The following is a 26,783-nucleotide window of genomic DNA, read 5'->3' on the forward strand; positions in this document are numbered from 1 at the left end:
TGATACCTTCCCTCAAATATCCAGAATTTTATATATGGTCTATACATTTATATTTGATTCCCTTAAATACAGAAATTCCACAATTTAATTCTTTAAAACAAATCCTCTTCTAGATCATTCCCCAAGTACAATTATTTTCACTAGTCTTTATTTACCTGACATTAAAAATGGAAGGAAAATTACAGTGACTTCTACTTCGAGATGACCAGAATCTCTGAGAAAATTTCAAGTATCTCTTTTAAGCTTCATATATGCAAACTCTGAACTGTGAAAGGTGACTTATTCTAAATCATCTCTTTATCCCCCTTACTAGACTTACTGTATATAAGGAGAAGAGTTCTGTCCTGGTGGAAAAATCTCAATTTGTCCATCAGCTAATAATTTGGGAAGATTCAAGAGAATTACAAACTAATGCCACAAAATGCATATTGTGTGTCAAAAATAAGCAGCGAAGCATCTCACATTTATTAGTCATGGATTTTTGGACTTCTTCAGTCCCTGGTTACCTTCCTAAGCACAGAACTGTGATTTCACCTTCCCTACAAGAATCACCATCCTTGATCACATAGGTCTGTCTCTGAACAGACACCACACGCTAGTTAAGCCCATTCATGGTTTAGCATATCCCACAGGGCTTGAGCTAGAGCAACTCATTTGTGTCTGGTGAGGCTATGGGCAGATCTTCTGTCATGCTGCCTAACACTCAATCAAATCCTAAGGACTGGATTTGAGCAAGCCTTTCATTGCACCATGACTGGAGACAAGAAGAGGAAGAGGAATATGGAAGGGGAGAAAGGGAGGCAAGGGAATGTGTTTTGCCAGAGAAATTAGACCACGTAAAATTTTCAAACATGACAGTAGGACAGGCAAGAGCTTATTTGTCACAAATTTTAGATTGACCATTAATAAAAGGTTTAGAGGACTTAGCCAGAGGCAGACTACTCATCCTTTTACAAAGCTGCTGTGGGATCTCAGCACCTCAGGATGGAGGTGCAGTGTGGCCGAGAACACCCTTGGGGGGCTCGGGAGTCCTGGAATGTTGCCAGAAGTGTCTGGTGGCTGGACTTTGATCCGACACAGGAGACGACACCTGTATGAGGACTGGGAAGGTTTCACTGGGTGAATTGTGAAGGGATAAGTTAGTTAAAGTGTAAAACACAGGGTTTAGGATTTCGGTACAGGGGGGTCTAAAGAAGTAAGATGGAGGAATTGGGGCGTGTCCTGTCCTTCTTCTTCTTCTTCTTGGCCTCCATCTTCTGTGGTGATGATGGCACTTTGGGATTGATTGTTACTAAAAGTGCACCGGTTAATAAGGGTAGAAGGTATTGGGGAAAAATTATAAATATTGTACACGTAACTTCGAGTATAAAGATAAGTGACCGCCCCGGGGGCTCGCAGTGTGCCCATGGCTGGCTTGCTGTGCAGACCTCTGTCGGGCTGAAAGAAAATCTTTTAGATAAACAATTAATAAACACCGAGACCGAGACAAGATCAGAAGTCTCTCCTCGTCCTTTGAAGCGCCGGGCTCTTCAAGGCCATCCCTGGGCCTTTCCAGGCCACCTAGACAGCACAGAAAACTTACAAGCTGCTAGTTCTAGTAGCATTACTTAGACAACACAGTCAGCAAGTGTTGTGTATTTGATTCCACAAGCTGTAATAATTTCAGAGTCAGAGATAACAAACAAGTACTGTGACTTTTACATTTTTAAAGAGAAAACTTTCCAAAAGAGCATGTCTTAAAATACTTTACTGGCAAATATTATATTATTTGTGAAAACATTGCAAAGGAATTTAATGCCAGCATCATTACATTGTATTTGAAGATAAAGTGGTGGGAACTTTTTCTCCTAACTTAAATGGAAATTGTAATAATGAAAAACCTACACCACAAATGTCTTCTACAAATGGCTCAATGTACAAATTCTGCTCCCTTTTAGCTTAAATTCACAACAGCAAAATAATCCCAAGAGATTATCTATAACAGGTAAGAACTTGCTGAACAGTACCTTTATCAAGCAAAAAGACAAGTAGCTGCAAAACTCATATGGAATCATTTGATTCCATATCTTGGATGATTATGTAAAGAGGACATCAGAAATAATCCCTTGATAATCATCATCAAAGTTGTAAGCAATGACCTGAGGGTCCCGCTGTACCATCTAATGAACACACAGGTGCTAGAAAAAGAATGATTTTCAGAAAGTATTACAGCTTACCATATCCGGAGGCATTCCTGCTTCTGACCTCAAATTTGTCATGGAAGCCAGAACTACTGTTAACCTCTTCCATGTGTGCATCAAGGCTGCTGAAGTCATTTACTTGATTTCTGTCACTGATGAGAGAGTCAATGTGGGTTGGGATAGGTTCAAATGTAGGGTCTAACTCCAAGATCAGCCTGTTCAATTGTTCAATGGACTGATCAATATCCAAAGTTGGAGAAGCTGGCAAGTCCCCAGCATTTTGTCCTACATCCAGGCCATTTGTGTTCCTCTGAGGCACTGACCTTGACTTAAAATTGTCAGCACTTTCATGTTCTTCAGCTTCTGCAGCACTCTGCACAGCATCTCTGCTGCTAGAGCTACGTGTTGGAGCATCTGGGACTTGGGACTGGCTCTGGACACTGCCCAACTTCTCCACAGTGTTATGAATGCCAACCCTAATTTCATTCTCTGGGGCAAAACCATATTGGTGAGCAGTGACCATCTGCTGCTGGCGTACCCAGGTCTGAGTAGAGTAGTTACTTGGGTGATAGGCTTGTGGATGGGGTGAGATAGAAGGATTCTGTTGCAATTGCTCAGTTGACTTTGGGTCAGTGCTTCCAAATGACCTCTCAAAGACAGAATCCACACCAATGCCCAGGTCTGCAGCAAAATTGCGATGCTCTTCCCCAGCATTACTTCCAAAGCCATCTGAAAAAAGTGAGTTTTGACTGCTCTTGTGGCAACTGAAGTTCCCTGGGTGGGTAGAATGCTGCCCTTCTGAGGAAGACAACGTCCCAATGCTGTCCACACTGTGAAGGTCATGATTAGGCATTTCATCATCCAGAATATCAGTCTCCCTGTCCTTCATTTTGGTGACTTCATTCATGTGAATGTGAGCTGGCACTATGTGGTGAGTAGCACTGTACTTGTTTTGAGCATCAGTCATATCCTTGGCAGTGCTGACAGAATCCTCTAGACCAAAACCACTAAGTAGCAGGTCCAGTTCTGCCTTCTCTTGTGGGCTCAAACCCCATTTAACTCCTGGGACAAGGCGTTCCTCAGTCTTGTCTGTTCTGATGGAAGCTGTGGAGCGTCCAGAATCACTACTGACAGACAGGGTATGATCACTGTGATCAGGACTGCCTGTAACATGAACACCCTGAGCAACACCAGGGATGTTGCCATCTGAAGAGCTCTTCTTTCTCACTTTTGCATACAGACTGCCATCAATGGGTCCTTGGGTATGCAATACTGTGGAAGTACAAGTAAAAAGGAAAAGGAGAGATAAGGACAAGGCATCATACAAGGGCTTTGACTAGTGTCATGCCACAAGTATTGTTAACACTAACGGTATTGTTTCTGCAAAACTAAATCAACTCTGTAACTACAGCAAATACGAATGACCAATGACATTATCTTCTTTAACTTCATAAGACTTTTCTTGATGGAAATACAATATGGCATTTGTAGCTCAAGATCAAATAAAATCCTCTCTTTTTATTCTGTTTTGAGTGCATGTTTATGGCACCACAAACTCTTCATACTAATTTAAAGAATCCCCAGTTACAGTACTAGAAATTTGAGAGTATCTACTATGCATTCCATTCAGAGCAAGAATGGTAGAAACCTACCAGCAATACTTGCTTTTAATATATACATATATATATATATATAAAATTTAATTATTACTTAGTCCATTTTTACTTGATGGTCTGACTATACTACAAAGAATAATTTTCTCATTTTCTTGGTGATGCAAGGAAAACACAAGCTTTTAATCAGAGCTGCAGTCCTTGGAATATACATAAAGCCTCTTCACAAAAGAAGGCACAAGTAAATGTTAAAAAGTTTGACATTTCTACATATATGGAGGATCTGGTACGCATGTCATGTTTTTGTTTCAAAGAAGGACTAATGAACTTAAGTGGCAGCCTCCACAGAAGTAACTATATTTGCCTTACTCCCATCTTACTCATCGCACTTAACACATCATACAGGTTAGACCAACATGACATTAAAATATGGCTACTGAATTTTTATCCAGTAGTGAAAACAAGTACAGTTCTATTTCTCAAGGAAAGTTTTAGAAATAAATATGTCTAATGTCTGCAAAGCCGAGAAAGTAAAGTGAGTAGTTCCACTTAAAAATTACTTAACATTCATTTACTAGAATATTTATATTAAGTAGATATTTCTGAAAAACTTTTCGTACTCATAGTCTGAGAATGGTTTGAGATTAAGAAAATTAACCATTACAATTTAGGAACAGGCAGACTTTTCTCAAAGGTTACCTCAACTACATCTGCTGTAGTTCCAGAATCAAAAGCCCCATGGAGAGTCCAATGCATTACAACATCAACTCTACCATACATTTTCAAAGTATGTGTAAAATGGCATCATGATCATGAACTGCCAAACTAGGAAACTTTTCTAGGCAATACCCATTTAGAAAAAGCATTATGCAGAAATTGTACTCACAATGATAATTAATTCATTTGAATTTATAATGACAAGAAAAGTGGTCTGGTTGGAAAAAGTTTTGGGGACAAACCACTGACAAGGTTCCATCAGTTAAAATACTTACATACTAAAGGTTATACAATAGTTTTAATAGATTTCAGCTAAAGTAAAGGACAATCTTTTACTTTCGAGGGACTAGGAACTATTATTTGTCTGATGCTGATCTTAAAAACAGCACATGCAAAACACCAAAATACTCCTTTTCAGAAAAAGTTATCAAACTGAGCAAAAAGGAAAACAACTCCCCTTGCTGTAAAATTTATCTGTGGATCAAGTTTGATGTGTAAATTCCTTGTTGAAAAGGGCTGCTATGCATGAGGTTGAATGTCTGTATACAATACTTAAAACCAGTATTTTTGAAAGATGTATCAAAAATACAGCCAACGGACAGTTGCTCAGGCTTTTTCATGCTGTGATTTCTCATAAGCTTCCACAACCTTCTAAAACTATGAAGCACACTTGGTGTTTCATGTGAAGTATTTTGATACAGTTACCACAATAAATTGCAGAATTAAAAACAAACAAACAAACAAACAAACAGAAACAGAACTAGGAGTAACTATTTGGTGGGGTTTTTTTACTGTATGCTTGGTTTTAAATTAAAAAACTAGAAAACAATAAAAAACCCTGCTTTGTTTGGAATAGTTGTATATCCTGACAAAACACAGACTTGAAAACAGGTCTGAACTGGAATGCAGTGAAGTAAATACAGAACCAGTACATAGTAATGTAATAGTTCAAATTATAAAGTCTTCTTGTCTGACTGTTCTGTTATTCAAAACTAGGCTCTATGCCTTAAAAATGCTAGTCAGACTAAATGCTGTAGTGGGTTGACCTTGGCTCTCATGCCAGGTGCCCACCAAGCCACTTTATCAACTTCCAAGGCAACCAAAAAGAAAAATAAGGTGGAAAACGTTGAGATAAGGCAGTTTATTAAAGCAAGAAAAAACCAAAAGTTTGCGTGCATAAGCAAAGGGGGGAAAAGTGATCTCTACCTTCCAGCAGAAAGTAATGTTCAGCCACTTCCCAGAAAGTAGGACTTCCACACAGAGCGGTTGCTCCAAAAGGCAGACATTGTAAAATAACAAATACCCCCATTCCTCTTCCTTGCCATAGCTTTTATATCTGAGCTGACATCATATGGTAATGGAATTTCCCTTTGGTTAACTTGGATCAGCTGTTTTTACCTAGTTGGGTCCCCTTCCAGGGTATTGCCCACTCCCAGCCCACTTGATGGGAGGATGGTATGAGAGAATTGTTAAAGAGATGGTGTGCCAGTGCTGTTCAGCAGCAGACAAAACACTGGTATATTATCAACAGTTTTCCAGCTACCAATGCAAAGCCCTCTGTGAGGGCTTCGAGAGGACAGTTAACTCCAGCTCAGCCAGACCAAATACAATACCTCACACAAGATCAAACATTCCAGCATGCAGATTTGGTTCTCCTTGCAGAAATGGTAAGTACAAAAAAACTGTCAAATTCTCAAGTGCAGTCATGGAAGCAACGGAAAACTTTTGTGTATCTCCCTCTCTTAGCCTTTCCAGTACCATCATACATTACCATACAAGCACAGTGGCAGAAGTACAGACAAAAAGACAAAGACACTGACAGCGGACTATTGACCCAAGAGTCTTGCACAAGTGCACTCTGTAAGATTCAGAGATAAACCTGTCCAGTACTTCTCCCACTAGTACAAAATTATCAAGTTTATTCTGCATCTTGCTAGGAATGCTAGGCAACCCCAAATATTTGGGGGTCTTCCAGGTGTAAATTGTACAGCTTCTACTCTGAAGAAGAGATTTTCCTGAGAAGCTGTAAGAAAGCTCAGAGAAAAGAATGAGAAACAATTCTTATCTTCACTCACTGCACCTGTTGTTGTGCACATGTGAATGTGTTACAGAGATTTGTTTACCAAAGGGTGCTTTCTTAATTGGACACTGGTCATGGTGTTTGGATTGACTGACCAATTGGATCTGTCTGTATCAGACTGTCTGCAAGGGCAATGGGTGGAATGGTATGGTATGGTATGGTTTAATAACACAATTGGTCAGCCTTCTGCAATGATGGAGTCAATGCTAATTATTCCCCGTTCAGGGGCTCGCTGCTACAATATTTTTGTTCCTTCATAAGCCTGAACTGCATGTACATGCCAGTGATTTTGGACCATTAACACTAAGCATGCTTGAATGCAGGCTGAGGCTCAACACTGACACCTGCACCTAGCTAGATTACCAGAATAAACACAGACAACATAATAGCATCACTCTATAAATTAACTTACTCTATGGATAAGTTTATCTGAAACAGATTTATTCAGACAGGTCACCATGCTGCTCAAATTTTATTGTTCAAGATATAGAACAATATGGTGCTCTTGCTGCTGCTCCTGCTGCTGCTCCATCACAAGCATACTTTGGTACAACCACTACTTAAACCTATCCACGGATGTGTTTAGAAAGATGTTCTCTAACCGATTTTTTTTCCTCTGTTATCAGTACCAGGCCTCCTGGGATGCATCACCTTTTGCAGTAATAGGTATTTCTGGCTGTGTGGACATTCCCACATCTGAGGTCAACTGGATTACTGGGTTCACCAGTCTGATCCACTTCAGATATAGATTTAAGTTTTGTAAGCAGGGCTACAAGATACACCTCTTCAAAATTTTTATGCGAACTGTTGCAAGTATAGATGATACCTGGACTGGTGCAGAGTGGCACAGAAGGGTCATGCAAATGAACCAATCACAATGAACTGATAAAAAATTTGGGGAAAAATATATGGATTGTGAATCCGTGTCATCTTAGAACCTGGCATTGTCCAGTTGTAGTGCTTTCTGCAATTTGGAGACCCAGAATTGCATTTACTGCAACTCTCAAACTGTGACATAAAAAGTAGGTAAATAGGTCCTGATTACATAAATTGGTTCAAGACTGCAAGATCAATTTCTGATTCATAAACATTAATCTGGCAATCCTTTATTATGTTTTTAAAGAGCTTTTAGAAAAGTATTATTTGATGATAACAGAATTTAACTAGACAGGAAGGAAGAAGGTATGAAGTCATCTGTCACTTTTTTCCTTAACCTAACCCAAGCAAATCTGATATTCATACATGCATTTCATTTTAAATAAAATGAGTTTTCCAACTCATTTTAAATAAAAGAAGTTTTCCAACTTCTTTCTCATGATGAAACTTCGGGTCTCTGCTGGGCTTAATTACCCAGCTCTGCTCTGCTTAATTACCCAAATCATCACAGGCCTCCTGCTAGCTATGCACTACACAGCAGACACCAATCTGGCCTTCTCCTCTGTCGCTCACATATGCCAAGATGTACAATTCAGCTGACTCATCTGTAACCTCCATGCAAATGGAGATTCTTTCTTCTTCATCTGCATCTACCTACACATGGGCCAAGGACTTTACTACAGCTCATATCTAAACAAAGAAACCTGAAACATTGGAGTCATCCTCCTCCTAACCCTCATAGCAATCGCCTGTGATGATTTGGGTAATTAAGCAAACGCCCAGTAGAGACCCAAAATTTCATCATGAAAGAGCAGTACTTAGGTCATCAGGAAATTATTTGGTTTGCTAAGTTTCTCAAGTCCCTGAGTATAATAGAAAAATAAAGGAGGCTGTTTTGTTATCACAAAACCAAAATGTGAACAAACACTGAAAATAAAACAACTGATGGGATTGTTATTAGCAAAATGCTAACAAACAGAACACACAAGATCACATGAAGTCCTTAAACCTTGAATCTTTTGAGAAGCAGAAAAGAGGACATCCAAGACCCAACAGAATATTTATCTGTGCAAAGGTTAAGATGAATTTTGCCAGTCAAAAGTATCACATTTGTACTTTAATGTTTTTACAATTACACTGAAGCAAGAAAAAACTGCTTCACGAAGTACAAGTTTCTAGACCAGAAGCTAGCTGCTGTTCAGCCAGTATGGAACATGGGCAGAGTCAGCCAGCACAGGCTCATCCTTAGAATACTACTGTAATTTATCATCCCACTTTTGCCCACCAGGGATCAACAGAAAATAATACTTGTTCCACGATCCAAAGTACAAAGAATAGACTGATATATTTACAACTGTCACCCAATATACAGAAGCTATTGTGTCATTTTCATTCTACTTCTGCAAAATTTTTTCAGCTATTTTAAGCAAAGACTCAACTTGAAGTACCTTGTGCTTAGATAGAACAATGTAACATCACAGTACAGAAACGCTGTCACAAGAACAAAACAGTAAGTAAAGTTTAAGGTTATTTCAAAGTCACTAAACTACATGAAACTATCTCCCTTTGTTCCTATCAAAAACAAAGCCCATCTTCAGGAACACTTCAATAATTTGCAAGTGCATACTCCAAATGCTGATGTTCAGAATCCATCCTTTTTCTTTCAAACAGCTGAAACAGCACACACACCATGAGTCATGGCATTTTTCTTACTACTAGGCTTTCAGCAAAAATTAGTTATGGTCATCAAATATAAAGGAGCAGAAAAACACTGATGGCTCTACATGGTTGCAGAAAACTGTACAGAACCACACTGAAAGGCTTAAAGTGGCTGTCCAAAAGGTCAACTTTATGGATTTATTCCTTTCTTTATGTATGGAACATGTAGTTCCACAGTATTTCCATTTGTAATAAAATTGCTCCACCACTCCATGGCACAATAAATTAATCTTCAGGTGTTTCTAAACAAGTACATATATCAAAAAAGGAAGTTCAGGTACACATATGTTTAGCAGAGCTCTTTAATTTTCTAACTCACTAATTGAACTTAAAGGATTTTGCACTGGGACTTGTCATTTATTTTCAAGGATTAGAGCAAAAGTACAAGCAATATGGGGTAACCTTATATTGTGGATCTGACAGCCTGGTCAGAGAGAGAAAGCTAGATAAGTTTTCCCAGAATCGGCCTGGGAAGCTTTAAGGAGCTGGTGATAAACAATGACTGCCAAATATTAAAAACAACCTGCAGAGGGTGTTTTTCTAATAATCTGTTTTGCTGTTTTTCTTATAAGATTGTTTACAAATGCGTGGCTTGTTAATTAGACAATCATGTGAAATGTATTGATTAAATGACCAATCAGGTCCATCTGTAGCAAACTAAGCTATAAAAGAAGAGAGGATGAAATAAATGAAGCTTTTTTGCCTTCTGATCCGATTACGTGTCATCTCTGACTCAACAGTGACATTATATGATAATAACTATAGTATTTATTTCTTATAAAAAAATCTGAAGATGGTCTACACACATTCAACATAAGCATATACTAACATAACTAATTATATATTTGGTGGAAAACTTATACTGTACATAAATGATTTAAGAACAAAAGTTCTTCATACAAAAAATAGTTTATGTGTATTTACTGAAAGGAGCACAGGGAATATCCTGACACAGAAAACTTTAGATGAACTTTAGAAGTTTAGCAAGTTCCTTAAAAGGATAACAGTTTAGGCAACATGCTTCAAGGTTTAAATAAGATAGCGAAAAACAGTATCTAGCCATACCACTTGAGAGAGAGTTCACTGCTCTGGGCCATCTCAGAAGCTGTACAGACCCTTCTACTTGGAACTCCAAGAACACAGAAAACATAAACAATGAAAAAGAGATGTAGTAATGCAACTTTTACTTCCACCGTTGGAGAGAGCATGTCAACAGTAAGAAATAGGATTGGGTTCTGACAAAAAAATTTTCCTCTGATTACTAAAAGTTACCTCCATCTATTCAGTCTGGAAGGAGTTTAAACTAGTGCTCTTCTTCAGCATTTGGATTCTGCACATGTTTGAATGCAGAATCTAGAGTAGGTATGATAAATATGAAGGTAGACCTGCAGTCTACCCCATCTCTCACTTTCCTCTTGCTTAGCAGTCTGATCCAAAGCTTTCTGATGTCCAGGAAAATCTTTGAAAAGAACTTAAGCCTTAAACAAAAGGAATCACAGAAAAATATTTAACACTTAAGTGAAACTGCTGGAACAGGGATAGAGGTGTCCAGGGATCAATTTGGATAACATCTGATCACTTTCTGGGATCAATACATGATAACAAATTGTACTATCTCTAGTAATGCTTCCCTTACTATTAAAAAACAAGCAAAGCACTAGAGCAAACTACACTAAAGGCTATTAATATTATGTGTACAGCTTAAATTCTTCTGTCACTTAAAAAAATATAATCTCCTGGTTTGGAGGAATTTATTTAACCACAATTTACTATCAGAAGTATCTGTGGTCTATAGTGCTAAGAAAACACTTACAGAGTATTAAGCTTTATTCTGTACAGACTATTGAATATAACAGGCACCTCTTCAAAATCCAGACATTAAAATCTAAAACTATGGGACTCAGGAGGGTGAGTCTTTTATCATGGTCTTTTCCAAAGTCAAGGAAGAAATCCACCAGCACATATTTGAGGCGGTTGTTCATGTACTAACACCATCTTGGAAACACATGCAAGGAAATAAAAAACTTTTCTACATATCACTATTTGTAGAAGATGGTTTCCTGCAGAAACCTTTCCAGGAAAAGTCCTCAGTTCTTCTGTAAGTATTCAATGGTGGAAACTTTACACATATTGTTTAATTAACCAGCGTCCCAGACACTGTCACAGACAGTTACAGTATAGTCCAAATAAATCTCAGCACGATAAATTTGCTGAAAGTGCCTTCCTTAAAAAAAAAACACCTGTCATAGAATCAAGCCTCCCTGACCAAATCACCTTCATAACAAAAGAACACATTTTGAACAAGCTTTATTATCAACAGAACATGCTTGCCAATGGGGAGAAAAGTGTGAACATCACAAAATCATTATCCTGTAAAAGAAGCGTTGCAGTGGCCAGCTGAAACCACCAAGCAGGACCAAGAGAGTCACTGGAAAGAAGTCTAGCCAAAAAAGGAAAGGTACATAATGTTAAAAGACCAGCAAAAGGGCAGAAATTTCTCTCAATCAGAACAATATGATTACTTCAGGATTCACCAGAAAAAGGATTGCTATTGCTTCGTGGTGGCCTAAAAAAACCTGTCTCTTGTTCTGTAAGTCTTCCCAGAGATTTGTCATTTGACATTCATAACTTGGTTATTAATTATTAATTTGGCATCTTAATTCAAGTTCATTCATGAACATGCAATGGTTCTATAACTTCTTACATCATGTACAAATGGTATCATGACTGATAATGCCATCTATTCACATTTCCTTTGTTTACTAGAGGAAACACTCACATATATATGACGCATAAGGTAGTTGAGTATATGCATAGTTTAGTGAGGACACAGAGTGGGGATTTAATTGCTCCTCCTGGTCTTAGGAAAGAATGAAATCCTGATTTGTACTAAGGCATTTTGGATTGTTTCTTCCTTACACTTTTAATCTCTGATGCTACCATGCTAATTTTACTCTCAATCAAGTACAGTGTTAAAATAAATCCAATAGTTATAATGTCAAGAAGGTTATTTTTCCTTGTCTAATGAAGCTAAAGAGGTTGGATGCCTTATTGCCTTCAGAAGAAGGAGGAAGAGTTGTTCAGGAAGCAGTTGCAGGGAAGGAAAACACCTGTGGATGAGGCTTGCCTCTGATGCCTTTTTTGAGCTTACCTAGGAACAGAGGCCAGACAAAGTTCAAAGAATAAACTTATAATATTTAATGAAGAGCCTTCAGGTACATTAAGGGCAGATGAAGCCTTCCCAAAGGGCTACACCCAAAATGAACTATGGTCATGAGTTTTTCAGACACCTATAAGTTTGGTCTATTTACATATCAGAGGTTAATCTTCCAAGCTTCAGGCAATGAAGTCATATTCCCCCAGTTTGCTCCCCCCCCAATTCACTTTTCTTTATACTTTTCGAGGCCTGAGGCTGTAGGGTGTCCTTGAGTTTCAGGCCTAGAGGAATTGTTTTGTCTGACCAAAATGTGTAGACAGTAGCTAACACTTTATATGGAGTTTAGAGTTATGCACTAATGCAGTACAGGATTTGAAAAATAAGAAGGCTAAAATCTTAAGGCATTACATCTTGCAACTTTTTATTCAACCTGGTCCATTAAACAGGTTGTAAGATTGGGTGAAGAGGCTTTTCCTGTCATATCTGTACATGAGAAGAGATATTGATTTGGACACTAGTGTTTAAATTAACAACAATAACAACCATAGATTGAAGCTGACATGACTAAGAAAAAGGCACATGCTAAAAGATAAAGACAAACCTACTAAAAAACCCATATACGCAAATACAGACTTGGTTGAAAAAGCAGTGTTACATGGCCCCTAAAGCTAGTTAATGCTAGTCTGTTGTGGTTTAACACATTGTTTGGTTTTTAGTTGGGGTGGGAGTCCACGGGCTGCAGGGTTGGTTCTCTGTGGGGACCAGGCGGAATCAATCAGCAGGCTAGTTTTGAAGGCAGGTGGTTAAACAACTTAAAATAGCTGGTTAAACCACTTAAAATAGCTGAACACTCCTCTGTGGAAAAACACATTCAGAAACAAACAAAGCCTGGGAAAAGCTCTCTTGCTTCCAGCCTTTGAACAGGTAACTGTCCAGGCTGGCCCCTCCCTGGACAGTCTGCCAGGCCCCATCCTGGGGGGTGGCTGGGGCCTCTTCCCAGCAGGACCACGCCCCTTCCCATCAGAGCCGTCAGTCCGTGGCACCAGGGGCCATCCCAACACCACGAGCAACCAGATAGCTGGGATCAGCACTCGGAGTGGCCCTGTGGCCGGCGCAGGGGGCGGCCTCGAAGCCAGGAGCGGCCATGTGGCTGGGACTGCACGACTGAAATCGGCACGACTGGGGCAATGTCATGAGGCTGCAGCTGTCTCAACATGGCTCGCAATTAACTTTGTTTGCTTAGCTGCTTTTAGCCTAGCTATGGTGTGGACAGAAGGACAAAAGCAGTGGCAGCAGTTTTTCTTTTTCCAATGCCCCACTTGAAGGAAAGTCACAAGGTGGCACCATCAGCCAGCATGGCTTGCGTAGTGCCGGCAGGGACCATGTGATCAGCAGCGAGAGACACGCGCTTCCTTGATTGCGGAGCCGGGACAAGATTAACCTTTCAACACTGCAGAACTCTATAAACTGTTTCAATTTATAAAGCTTGAGAACAAACAAACCTACAAATACCATTTTTCTCCCAAATCAGGAAAAGGAAACAACATGGGACACTGAGTTCAGTGAAGACGGAGTCAAATTCTAGCTGGGAGGAGACTGAGGAAATGCCTTGTCTTGGACTGAAATTCTCTGGAAAGGCTATGGTGAATATATAATTTATATATCAGACTTTATTTTTATCCTGTAATTCACAGAATGCATTGGGGGGTTGTAGCGTTCCAACTACAGCCGTGAGCAGAAGCACCAGTGTTGAAATAAGCAGATGTTGCAATAGCTGTAATCCAAAGAGAAGCTTGAACAGAGAGAGATGAGAGAGATCAGAAACTTTGCCCCAGGGATGAAAGAAGAAAACCTCTGTTCCCAGATATAAAGGAAGAGAACTTGTGTTTCCATACTAAAACAGCTCATCCTTAAAATAGTACCCCAATAAGCTGAAATGACCCATAGTGGTAGTTATGAGATAAAACTTCCAAAATGTGGGACGGACTTCACGATTGCAGAATTCTGGGCGCCTGCTGATTTGCTGTGACTTTAATGCCACAAGAGAACTGTTTCATGTGGAGAAGTCTCCATAGCATGGTAAGACAGACTCCTCTTCTGAAGAGAACTGAAAAAAGACTGTTTTAGAGGTGGTAAACTGACTGCAAGTCTCAGGTTTTATCTCTTTACATTGTCAGTAAATGTAAAAGAAAGAAAAGAAGGTGTGGGAGGAAGAGAAGTGTTCTGAACAGAAGGTTTATTCTGATTTTCTTATTATTTTTTTTTCTTACTATTCTTATTTCTTATGATTTTTTTTCTTTTACTTCTGTTAATAAAGTCTTTTAATAAAGTTTTGAGCCTGTTTTGCCCTCCTCCTAATCCTTATCTCACAGCAGAAGATGAGTAAATAATTCTAGTGAGTGCACTGGTGATTTGGCCAGCACTAGACCCTCTACATTAATTGGTGCATTGGCTGGGAAACTCAGATTGGCAGACCAAAACCACTACACCTAACTGTTGTTTCTGCCCAGTTTTTGAATCCAAACCACCACATAGTCACAGTCACATGTGTTACCTTCCTCCTAGTTTATACTATCTGAATCTGCTGTGCTGAAGAGAGAGGTCTTTTGCACAGTCTTACAAAAGTAGAACTGCAGAGAACATTTAAATGTCGCATAAACTACATTAACATCTATTAAACCACTCAAATTTCACCTTATGGTCTTTGAGTTTAGAAGCATAATGAAAGCTTTTGACAAAGCGCTAGTGAATAAATCCTTGGGATAACAACACTGCCTATTACTGAGACAAGACAAAAATAAATTGGAGGACATTAAAATGCATTTTTTTCTTTTGAAAGCAAAAAATTGGTTCTGCAGTAGCTTGGAAGTATTAGACAAGTGCAACCTGTGCTTCACATAAACTTGTGCACTGTTAAAAACATTGATGCCAAGGGGTGTGGAAGCAAGTGTTCCCAGAAATGGAAATATAGATAGTGAGACGCAGGAGGCTCACAGAAAAAATTCACGGGCCCAGGGAACCCTGGTTCTCATCTCTCTTGTCTTCAAACATAAGATTTTCAATGTTTAGGTAAGGTAGAACTATTCCTCTTTGGCCCTTTGCATTTTGGGGGAGATTCTCCTTTTATCTGAGCTAAGTATAAACTAAGCAGAACTGGTAAATGGTACCTAAGAAAATCACTGTCTCGGGGCACTAAGTAAAATACACATAATTTCTCACTTCAGACATTGTCTTATCAACATAGTTATATGTTTGGGTAAAAGGAAAAAACTATTTTTCAACAGAACTGGACAGGTGAAGTTCTGGAGTTCAGCTCAGAACTTAAGTAAACCCTCTAGGCTTTCAATGAAGTGTTCAGTATATCTTATTATATAGTCCTAAAAGAGACAAGAAAGTAACTTTGAATGAGCAAATCCTTTGAAAGTCTGGCCCCTGGCTGCACTTAACTGTTGGCTCCTATCTGACCTATGCAAAATACTATAATAATTTTATTTTTGGTAACCAAAAAAACCCCAACAAAATCAAACACAACCAAAAATCCCAAATCTCCAAAGCATAAGCCCAGAGAAAATACATTCCAGACCAATCTTAGTTATCAAGCACAAATTTGAAAACATCTGTGTGAAATTAAATTTACTCCCTAACATATTGAGGTAACAAAAAATTTAAGCCACAGTACTGTTAAAATTAATGCTGTATTAATGAGGAAGGCAAAAGAGAATTGCCTATTGCTGCACATTTCAAAATGAAACCTTGTAATCCTGTGTTTCTATTCAATGTTTCTAACATACTAAAGAAACCATCTTATATTAATTTTTCTCTCCTTGTCAGCTTCATTATTAAGTAGCTAAACTAATTTAAATTATATCTGTTCAAGAAAAGAACATACAAAACTGCAAGAAATAGAAGAATTAAGTTTTCTCAAAGAAAAATCAATTAAAAACAGACACTCCACAATGTTTCAGATACTGTTTTAAGCCGGCAGCATTTTATAGTGTAAATTTGTCTATCTGCTATAGGCTTCCCTATTTTTACTGTCAAATAGAGGGGAATTGTTAGAGGACACATTTTTATCCCTACATTCAACCAAATTTCTCTTAGTCTCAAAAGATAGTGCATCCAACTAGTGACTAAAAACTGAAATTAACATTTATTCACTAGGAATTTGTTCTTCAGCATCACTCATCAGAAATGGCATCAAAGCTGCCATTTTCTTTGGTAGTCATCTGCATTCCTGTAAAGTGACAAAACCGAGCAGTTTTGCCTCAACTTTTGAGTTTTACATTATTGAAGGGGCCTTTGCAAGTGTTTAACAACATAAGAGGGCACCTCCCTACTGAATAGCTATTTACTTTGGGTTGAAGAGGACAAAAAAATCTCAGTAAAAGTCAAACATCCTGTCTCATGACATGACATTCTGGTGCATACCAGAATGTTGGTTATTTATTGCCTCCATGGAAACATTTATTGCGTCCATGGAGACACTTCTCAGATACTTTCCTTTATGAGAAGAAAAAAGCAGAAGCAAACCAGTTTGTAAATATTTGGCAAATTTTGACTGACTGTTGTTGATTTCAGTTACAAAAGACTAGAAAATTTGGAAAGCAACGCTCCTGAGACATAGGAATTTGGATTCGCTCAGCCCTACCCTGTTTGGATTAAAACCCTCATTTTTATGCCAGAACTGTTTCTGTTCTAATTGTCAAGCACCACTGAGCAAGCAAAGGTAGTTTGCTGGGAAACAAACAGCAAGGCTTTGTTGAGAAGGAAATTTAAGTGTCTGCTTTGTTAAGACTAAATCAAAGTCCTTCATCTGTCATTTTAAGCAATTTTAACATGCACATGTGCTTCTCTTTCCACAGACTGTAGAGTTGGAAGACAAAAGAGTGCAGGGGGTTTTAGCAGTTGTTAAATGAAGTGAGATGTCTTAAAATGGAACACTGAACAAGAACCGTGTGCATTTCTGTTGCCAATCCACTTAATTCAGTTGAACCAAAACAAATACTATTTTGGCCAACAATGAACTTTGGGTTTACCAGCTTTCTTTATTAAAAAAAAATGAAAATCCTGTATCTCAAGCAACTGAATGCCACATACACAAATGGCATTTTCTCTCTAGAATAATTGTAATGGTCTATCAGGATACTTAGAATAGACTTAAGAAAAAGCAGTCAGACAGTGCAAAAGGAAGAGTAGCATTCATCTCTTCTTCCAATAATTCACCTTTTCTATTTAAATAAGTTTATGTTCTTTAGCAATATATATTATTTTAGTATCTTTTTATTTCAATATCTTTTTGAAATCTGATTTCATTTTCAGAACACTTGAGAGCCCAGGTTTTTACCAGGATCCACTGGCAGGTTTCATATAAACTAATGGTTCCTATTCAAAAAAGACTTGCATTTTCAGCAGGAGGGAAGTGTTTAAGAACAGTATCTCTTATGCACTATGCCAAGTAAAAATCCTGGAAATTATCACTGAGAACTAAAAAGAAAAATTCCTCAACAAAAGACAAATCAAACCTTTACCATTTACCTCAATTCCTCTGGTTTGGGGAGCTTTTTTCAATATTATTTGTCATTTCATATTTGAGAGAGATTTTGGATACCTGTGCGGCCACAGGTATCTTGGTATTTTGCAGCAAAAGAACAACCTTTCGTAAATCCATACACATTTATTGTATGGTAAGTGACACTTTAAAGAAAAAAATAAGAGAGCTCAGAAAGATCAAAAGTAATTTCTGTTCTTTTCTATCACAAAAGTCTTTCCTGACTTCAAAAACATAGGAAAAGCAAAACTTCTACACGGCAGTGGGAAGATCCAATTCTTCTGGTTCCAAATACTACACTTAAATGCATACTTTTACATCAGTGTAACAGAAGTCTCTGTGCTAATGTCTTGCTCAAGGAGGAGGAAATCTGACATAAATTGAAAATTAAGAACTTCATAAAACTTTTTATCTATTATGGAGGACCTCTTCCCAAGGGATTGGAAAAGAAACAGTATTTATAAGAAGAAATGCAAATAATTTATTGCTTTCCAATTGTCAAAATTCTGTAAGAGTATTAAGAATGAAGGATAAAGAACTAAATTCAGATAACAAACTGAATACAGCCTGGCTACATTCAACACCCATGTACACAATCTTATTAGCAAAGGATTCAAGATCTTTTAAAAGGCAGTTGCTTATGTCCATAATACTGTATCATGCCAGTAAATCAAAAGCCTTTGGGAATATTTTTCTTTTATCATGTCTTCCCATCTTTTGTTCTTTTGGTAATAAAGCCAAATAGTTGTACCATTTCAAAATAGATACTATTCTCTTATTCACTTCTAATTTCTATTTTAACATAGCAACTTGGAAATACACATTCCATGCACATATACCTACAAAACAATTCAGGTTCACAAAGGCTCTGCTGTAGCCTTCCTGACCACCTTGGTAAGGAATTTCATGGGCTCACGTTTTTTTGAAATTAACAAAAAGGTGTATAACTGTAATACAAGAATCATCTGTCACACTAACATCTCATACTGTTACCACTGAAATTCCTGTGGGAAAACAGGTACAAGTAAAACCATAAAGACTAGATCCTACATAAGTCTATGGGTTTAACTTAATGTAAAGTAGAACTGAAAAAGGTGCTCTATATGACACTTCCCTGCACCTTAAATATATCACCACTGTTATGCACTTTCAATGTGCCATGTATTGCACCTTTACATTTTCTAAAGTACAGAAGAGATTCTCTCTCAGACTTCAGGATTACAGCTAGAGGCCTCATATTCTAAGGTTTTTGACTTTGATCACATTCTGGATGTGAAATCATCATCTCCTCGTAGTGGTCCCTCACCTTAGTGAAAACTAGGATGCAATACACATTTTTAACACACAAGCATGATACTAAACATCTGCACAAACCCTAAAGAGAAGCTTGTCCCGGTGTTTATAAATCTTACACAGAAGATTACCTAACTGCAGTATATTTACCCTAAGCAGCAGAGTAAGCTCAAACTTGTGTTAAGTAAAGACCCCATCCTTAAGAGAAAAATATATCTGTTGCCTGTGTATGTGCTCCTCGTGATCTTTTGCCCAACCTATGCAGAGACATTGCTCTGCCTACAATTCTGTTATTGAATATCATAAGGCAACAGTCTGCCTCATAAATATTTACTTGAGAAAAGAATAACTATATACATCTAATCTTGTGGTATATTTTCTAGCTTAAAATCAAGTGGGTTTTTTTGCAGATGTACAATGAAATTCTTAATATCTATGCTATCATATCATATTTCTGGTCTATCTCAGGTAATTTAAAAAGTACTCCACACAAATTAGATATAAAAATCTATTCAGTAGCACATATGACTTCTGAACAGCAGGCAAACAAGCTATCTGTACTTGAAAATGAGCCCTGACTAACTCTTATCAAAGACATGAACAGCATACAGTTCTGTATCTTCCAACAGAGTGCTGCCTGCATGTTTATCTCTGCTTTCAACTTCCTGCATTGTTGTAGTTACCTACAATGCAGTGCATGAGGATGGGAAGGACAAACCCATCTAGCCAATCAATCTCAGCAATTAAAAAATATTTGACATCAATGCATTGCTTGTTGAGGGCTAGGTATATGCAAAGGAAGGGGGAAAGGATGGCAGAGGAAGGAAGGGAAAGGAATCATAAATTAAATTGAAACATCATGGGTAGGAATAAAGATATCACTTCCAGTCAAGATTCAGTCTCTCTGATGTTACTCCTAAAATACACTGCACAGTCTCAATCAACTCTGATGACTCCCTATGGAGTGGTCTACCTGCTGCATAAAATGATTGTTCTCTTTCCACCCTCTCTATTCCTCCAGTTTTCTGCAGGTTGGAGTCTCCTGTGCGTTAGGAAATACTCTTATTACAACAGTGAGGCAGTGGTAGAAGGTCAAGCTCCCAGTAAGATTCTGCCTTCACTGATGTGGTCATTGCCAAATCCAGACTATAAAAATCAATTGAAACCGAACCTAGAGAGCAGCTACCTAAGTATCCTAGCTTCATGTGTCTCTCATTTGATAACAAGCAAGTTGTAAAAACAAGAACTTTGGCATCTATTCAATACCTTATCTAATGTTTTTACTTGTAAGATGTCAGGCACGCATGTGCACTGACGTGTGCAGCCACAGGTGTAACATTCTGAGTCCTTACATGAAAACTACATCCATTAAAAGCACAGCATTCACTCAAGCAAAACATCAGGAGAACATTCACACTGGAGTCAGAAGCTGAAGGCAGTACTGAAGGTTCTCATCTTTTGCCATCTGATTACAGAAAAAAAATCTAAAAAATCTGTAAAGAAGTACATTTACAAAGGAAGATATTAAAATAGGCACACCCTTTAGTGTTTGTTTATTAACAGCCTGGTGCATGTTCTGAAATACTCCAGATAACATAGTAACCAACAGCTAAAAACTCACCATATAATTTTGTTGTTCTTAAAATTCTGTATTAGAATTCCAAATAGAAGTTTTTGAACAAAGAGAAGTCTCTAGGCAAATTTACAAGTAACTTCTATCAATCAGTTGTGTCTCAGTTCATTCTGTGTATTGACAGGAATCTCAACTACTACAGCTTTCTTTCCTAAATTAGAACCACTAATGCCAAATAGGGAAGGGTAGAAAGCTACTTCACATATCAGTAAAGTGGCCTTACCTTCAAGCAAATGAGGTCTCCTTTCTTCTTTCGAACACCCTGGAACTGTTGCAAAATGTTTTGCCCTGGTCTAATGTGACAAAATTACTCACCTTCCCCATCAGGGCTCATATTTTCATACGAATCCCAGCGTATCAGTGGGTCTGATGTATTGTAATCAACTATTACTCCATGATCATTCTGAAGGTGTTCACATCCTAAAATGAGACGTGTTTGAAACCAAAAATTATCAGTCACATATGTAATTATATACACACACATATGTACGTATGTCTGTAGCCTTCTGACAGACCTTTGGTCCCTGAATGGCAACTACCTATTCTGAAATGTAAGAAGCAGCAAAAGGGGAAGAAAGGTTAAACAAAACAGTTTAAAAAGAAGAAGAAAAGCTTAATTTATCATTTATCATTCAGATAATTTTATCTTGAGCTTTTTGATTATGATGTAGGCTGATAACTTGGATCAGTCCCTAAACACAAGTAACAAAGATGATCCACCCAGCCCTAGAGGGTCAGACATGATAAAGAGCTTCTGAGAATGAAACTATGAGTATCTATAAGGAGATAGTTTTAAAGGAATGACAAAATTAGACTTTGTTACAGATTTCATTCTGATTCATATAGATTATCATTCTAATACCAGAGCAATTTATCACTAAGGATAAACAGGAAGAGCTGAAAACTGTGACTTCATGTCCCTTCCAGTTCCTCCAAGGTGGCAGCTCTGCAGAATCTGAGACTAGACAGCTGGCTTTCAATGTCTTTTGCTGCATTTAAGTATGCTCTGCTGAAAAGACTTGGAATTTTCAGCAGTAACCCATGTTTTTGTGCCCTTAACAAGGCATTAAATAATGTTCAGGTTTTAAATGGATACAGTGAGGAATTTAGGCATAATGCAGTGATTCAAAAGCAAAGCACAGGCATCAAGAATTCATTACTGTGAACGTGGTTTTGATACTGATACAAATCACAGATTGTCTTTTCTGTCTAGATTAGGGAACAAAGAAATTCTCAGTTTTGAAACCTTTGGTTGTGTCTACAAAGCAAGTCCTACTGTAAATTTTTCTAAAGCAACAGTATTATGCATATACTGTGACATTTAAAACAAAAATAGTTACAAATAAGACTAGAATGCTATGGTCCTGTACCTTTATATGCAGCCTGGAAAAAGCCATATATAGAGTGTTTCTGTGATGACATTTGTAACAAGGCAGATTTATAAACTCTATTATTAAATATTCAAGGATATTATATTCTTGGCAACTGCATTGTTTCTTAAAAATAACACAGTCAGTTATGTTCTAGAACACTGTGTCCAGCTTAAAGCTACAGAATACAAAAATTATATTAACAAATTGACCAAGTTCAGGGGAGCATGACAAGGGTGATCAGGACTGGATGACTCTCCCTGTGAGGAAAAGCTGAGGGGTCAGGGCTTCTTCAGTCTGGAGATGAGATGGTCTTGACAAAGAGCTGACAGCAGCCTCCTGAAGGCTGTAGAGGAAACAGCCAGTTTGGAGCAAGGCAGAAGGAAAATATTTGAAATATTTGAAAATAATTTGAATAATTTGAATCTAGATAAATTTAGAGTCAACATGAGAAAAAATAATTCCACTGTGAGGACAGTCAGACATTTAAAAAGCCCACCCACTGAGGCTGTGATGTCTCAGTCCTTGAAGTTTTTCATTATTTGACTGGACAAAGCTCTAGGGAAACTGGTCTGATCTTACAAATGAGCCTTACTTCAGCAGGAGGATGAACCAGAGATACCCTGTAGTTTTTCTATGATTCTATAATATTTTCAGATGTGGAAAACCCATTTTGCAGAAATTGTAAGTAAGTATTTCAAGATGTCACCAAAAACCAGGAAATAAACTCTCCAACCAATTCATAGGTTAGAAAGCCAACATAACTAGCAGTGTTGGCTGCTTGGGGATTTCTCCTCAAAGCAGGTACTCCCAGTAACCTAACAGACCACCTTATATTCCTGAAACAAATATATACTCATCACATTTCCTGAATACATGCATTTATGCTAATTATTTCTGTGGACTTATTTGGATATGGTTCCAGATTTTCTGATTAATCTCTTCTCTTTGAGAATATTTCAAATGTGGTGATGTCATAATGTCCTTCTCTTATCATTCTTTGTTCTGAGATAGATGATCCTTGTTCTCAAAACTAAGATTTCTACTAGTACATATTAATCACTAATACAAGTAAATAAGGAAGCATTAGCTGGCACAAGCTGGCACAGATGTAGAGAATTAACACAAGGTCACATTTATCTCTGGTATTTGTATTAAGCACTGTATGGTGCAAAACTAAGCATTAACCATTATATAGGGATCATATACTATGGTGCTACAGTTAAAGAATTTTTCAACGTCTTCCCAGACTGCTGCATAGACTTCTTCTTAAAAAAATATAACTTGTTGAGTAACAAAGGTGAGCTGCTCTTCCTACCTAGTTAATGCCTCAGACAGCAACTGAATACAAATATCCAATTACTTACAACCTTACTTTTCAACAGCTTGAAGCCTACTAAAAAATCCACACCTCTCATTTGTCATCTAAGGAAGGCAAACTTGAAAAAAATTTTGGTCCTTTTTTAGTCATGTTAACTGGCCTATCTTCAAACATTTACTATCCAGAAACATTTAGAACAAGCTAGACAAATTCATTTATAAAACTGGTTTTCTTTTATGGCTTTCAAACAGGTTAAGTGAGATTTTTGTGCTCAGTTGGACGAAATTCAAATTCTTAGTGGCTATGGCCATAATTTTCTAGATTATCAAACTCATGTGGAAAAAAAAGGAGGAAAATACACAATTCACAGGACAGTGAGGATACTGAATGGGAATATGTGTAAGAGAGACAGTTAAGAGTATTTGGTTTTCAATCAGTCTTAAGCAGAATCCATTCTTTTTGGGACACCATAAAATTATTAAGAACACATTCATTAACAGAATTAAGCTGCAATGATCTACATAATCTTAAATTCTTACTGCAAGTAAGAATTATCACATAATCTTAAACATATTAAAATAGAATTTTGGAAGCATGCAGAACATCATACAAGCCAACATCAAAGCAGAAACATTTCCAAGAAAACTACACCTGTATCTCTTTATACTAAACTGAAGACAGTCCAAACTTCAATACTGCAAACATAATCAATTATGACAACATCCAAAAGAGATTATGGGACACTGCTGTCACTTATGTTGAGCCAAACCACCTACTATCTATGTTTTACACAGATACATTAAAGTTTTCTACTAGTTGTAGAAAGTGTTCTGGTATAGCTTTAAAACGAAATCTGGTGACTTCTATGCTGATATAAATGCAGAGTCTTTATTAACTTTTCCAAATTTAAACCAATAACTAATATATTTTAATGAAAGTGTAAAATTTCAGATATTTTACAAGAGAAATGGAAGAAAAGAGGAAAAAATACTTTTTTTAAAAAATGTGTATTTCAATATGATTTATTTTCAAATTAAGCATATTTTTGGTTCTCTATGCTCACCTCGAATTTTCTCTGGAGTTCCTGAAAACACTAATTCCACCTTGCTGTAGTCAGGGAAACGGTCATCTGAGAACAAAGGACAGGAATTCAGCAAGATGTTTCCCAGGAGAGCAGTTTCAGTGCACTCAGAAATCAGGATTCTCTACAGCTTTCTCATGTACCCTCATCACTCTTCCCTTCCCACTTGCAGCTTAGTGATCTGGTTTTAAAAGCCATATTTTTTGTGCCACACATTCTCCAGAAAAGACCACATAAATCCCAGCTGGAGTTTTGCTTGCTTTCTAAAACAGTCAAAAGCAGAAGAGATGTACATCCTAATCCTCTCTCTAGACAGTAGACCGACGTGACTTATAAAGAAAACACACCTAGGAAAATTAAAATTGCTCCCCATATTGCCTAAACCACAATACTTGACTACAAAAGTTTTGGTATCCTTAGGGTGCATGCTGCAGGAAAATATGATTGATTTTAGTTTGCTAGTAACATAGGCTTAAGAAGTTCTGATCCTGCATATGAACACAATAAAACTGACAGCATGATTTGGAAAATATGAGGACTAGTGTGACACATTTTCAAGTGTGTCTGAAAACTGTGTCCATTCTTTGATATTCTGAAGCATATTAAAAGACTCAGACTATGTCACAAACACATTATCAGACTTTATGACAGTTTTCACTAGCAAGAAAAGAGAATAATTTAGCTCATCTTATTTCCTTCAATGGTGACAAAGAGAGTCACCATTTAAATGAGGGAGAAGGTGATAAGGACTGTGTAGGAGTATCTGAATTATTCTGACAATTAACTTGCTTGAAGAGCTTTTCCTGTCATTAGAGTTTTACTGGTATTACACATTATAATTTAACTAACTCAAAGCAGTCTCCCTTTCCCCAAAAATAAGTAAGGGGGGAAAAAAAAGAATCCTTTTGAGAATGGGTGCTGAAGAAGATCATCACATGCATATGCTTGCACACCCGCATATATACACATCCAACCAACCACAGAAGACAAGTACCTTTGTTGGCATTATCCAAATCTTCTTTGCCAAACACCAAGCCATGTCCTTGAATAGCTCCAGTGTGAAACTGAAGGCTAAAAATCACATCACGAGTAGCTGACTTGTATTTTTTGTGATAACACTTTATCTAGAAAAACAGAGCAACATTTTATCTCAGATAGTATTTTCTTACAATTCTGAACAAATGTGTATATATTAGTTGCTAATTAAGGCAGCCACAACACAATTTATTGTAGACACCTCTGATATTGAAACAAGCAGGGTATGTGTTTTTAAATCCTTTAAGATTACACAGGTCCAAGGCAGGATACTTCTAGATATGTAAAAAATAATAATCACTATTTTCATCGTTATCAGTCCCCCGTCAGTAGGTTATGAGCCAGAATCACAATATCTGTGATACCGTACACAATATGTGTACAATATTGAAATGCTGACTAGTATACAAACCTCTTCCCTACCAAATTAATGAATTTCAGCACACTGTTTTCAAAAGAACTCAAGAATATGAGGACTTTTTCAAAGCAAGCCTGCAAGCTGATTATATCCATTTTAGGACTTGTAAAAAAACCTGCTCTAATGTTAGGATCTTATTTTAAGTTACTGCAGGAAGTTGATAGCAGTATTCACACCTTGGCTAGAACAAGAACTCTAGAAAAACATCTAGTATGAATTTCAGTAGCTAAAAGTGAACACCACACCCATTGTCTAACACCAGCTTCCCTTAGACAAAACCTATGGATATTTTACCTACTAATTCTCTGACTCTACTGTCATACAAAGGCACTCAGCATTCTTACAGGAATATGTAAAAATTTTGGCAACCTTAGTCACAGGACTGAAAATTTTGTAATACTATCCTGATTATATCAGGATTTTATGATAAAGCAGATATTACTGAAATGCATTGAAAAGAAAAAAAAAATCACTTTTATTAAAGTCAGAATAAGAAAAGCATCCTAGATAGAAAATGCCAAACAACTGAAGAGAATAGAGTTACTCAAATTAAATAATGCAAGAAAAATGTAAGAGTTTACAAAGGATGCTTCTGAAAGTTGGGGTTAAAATATAGTGCTGAAATTCTTCTCACTACAGAATGAAAAATCTAACAAGATGTTACTATCTAGTCTTCATTATAGTAACCTCATGATATCCTAAATTCCAGAAGTTAATCAGCACTCACCATATACCTGGCACA

General features: G+C 37.4%; 1 protein-coding gene across 1 annotated transcript in view; it reads right to left on the reverse strand.

Annotated features, from left to right (window-relative positions):
* The window catches only part of TNS3 (tensin 3), a 116,875-nt gene that overhangs the window by 63,536 nt on the left and 26,556 nt on the right, over window positions 1-26,783 (reverse strand). Inside the window, exons 9-12 of the mRNA XM_058817778.1 lie at window positions 25,583-25,712; window positions 24,571-24,636; window positions 21,132-21,236; window positions 2,217-3,452 (exon numbers count right to left, since the gene is read on the reverse strand). Of these exons, the coding sequence (XP_058673761.1) occupies window positions 2,217-3,452; window positions 21,132-21,236; window positions 24,571-24,636; window positions 25,583-25,712 (1,537 nt within the window). The remainder of the gene's footprint in view (window positions 1-2,216; window positions 3,453-21,131; window positions 21,237-24,570; window positions 24,637-25,582; window positions 25,713-26,783) is intronic.

This window comes from Ammospiza caudacuta, chromosome 1, assembly GCF_027887145.1.
Source record: "Ammospiza caudacuta isolate bAmmCau1 chromosome 1, bAmmCau1.pri, whole genome shotgun sequence".
Classification (NCBI taxonomy): Eukaryota; Metazoa; Chordata; class Aves; order Passeriformes; family Passerellidae; genus Ammospiza; species Ammospiza caudacuta.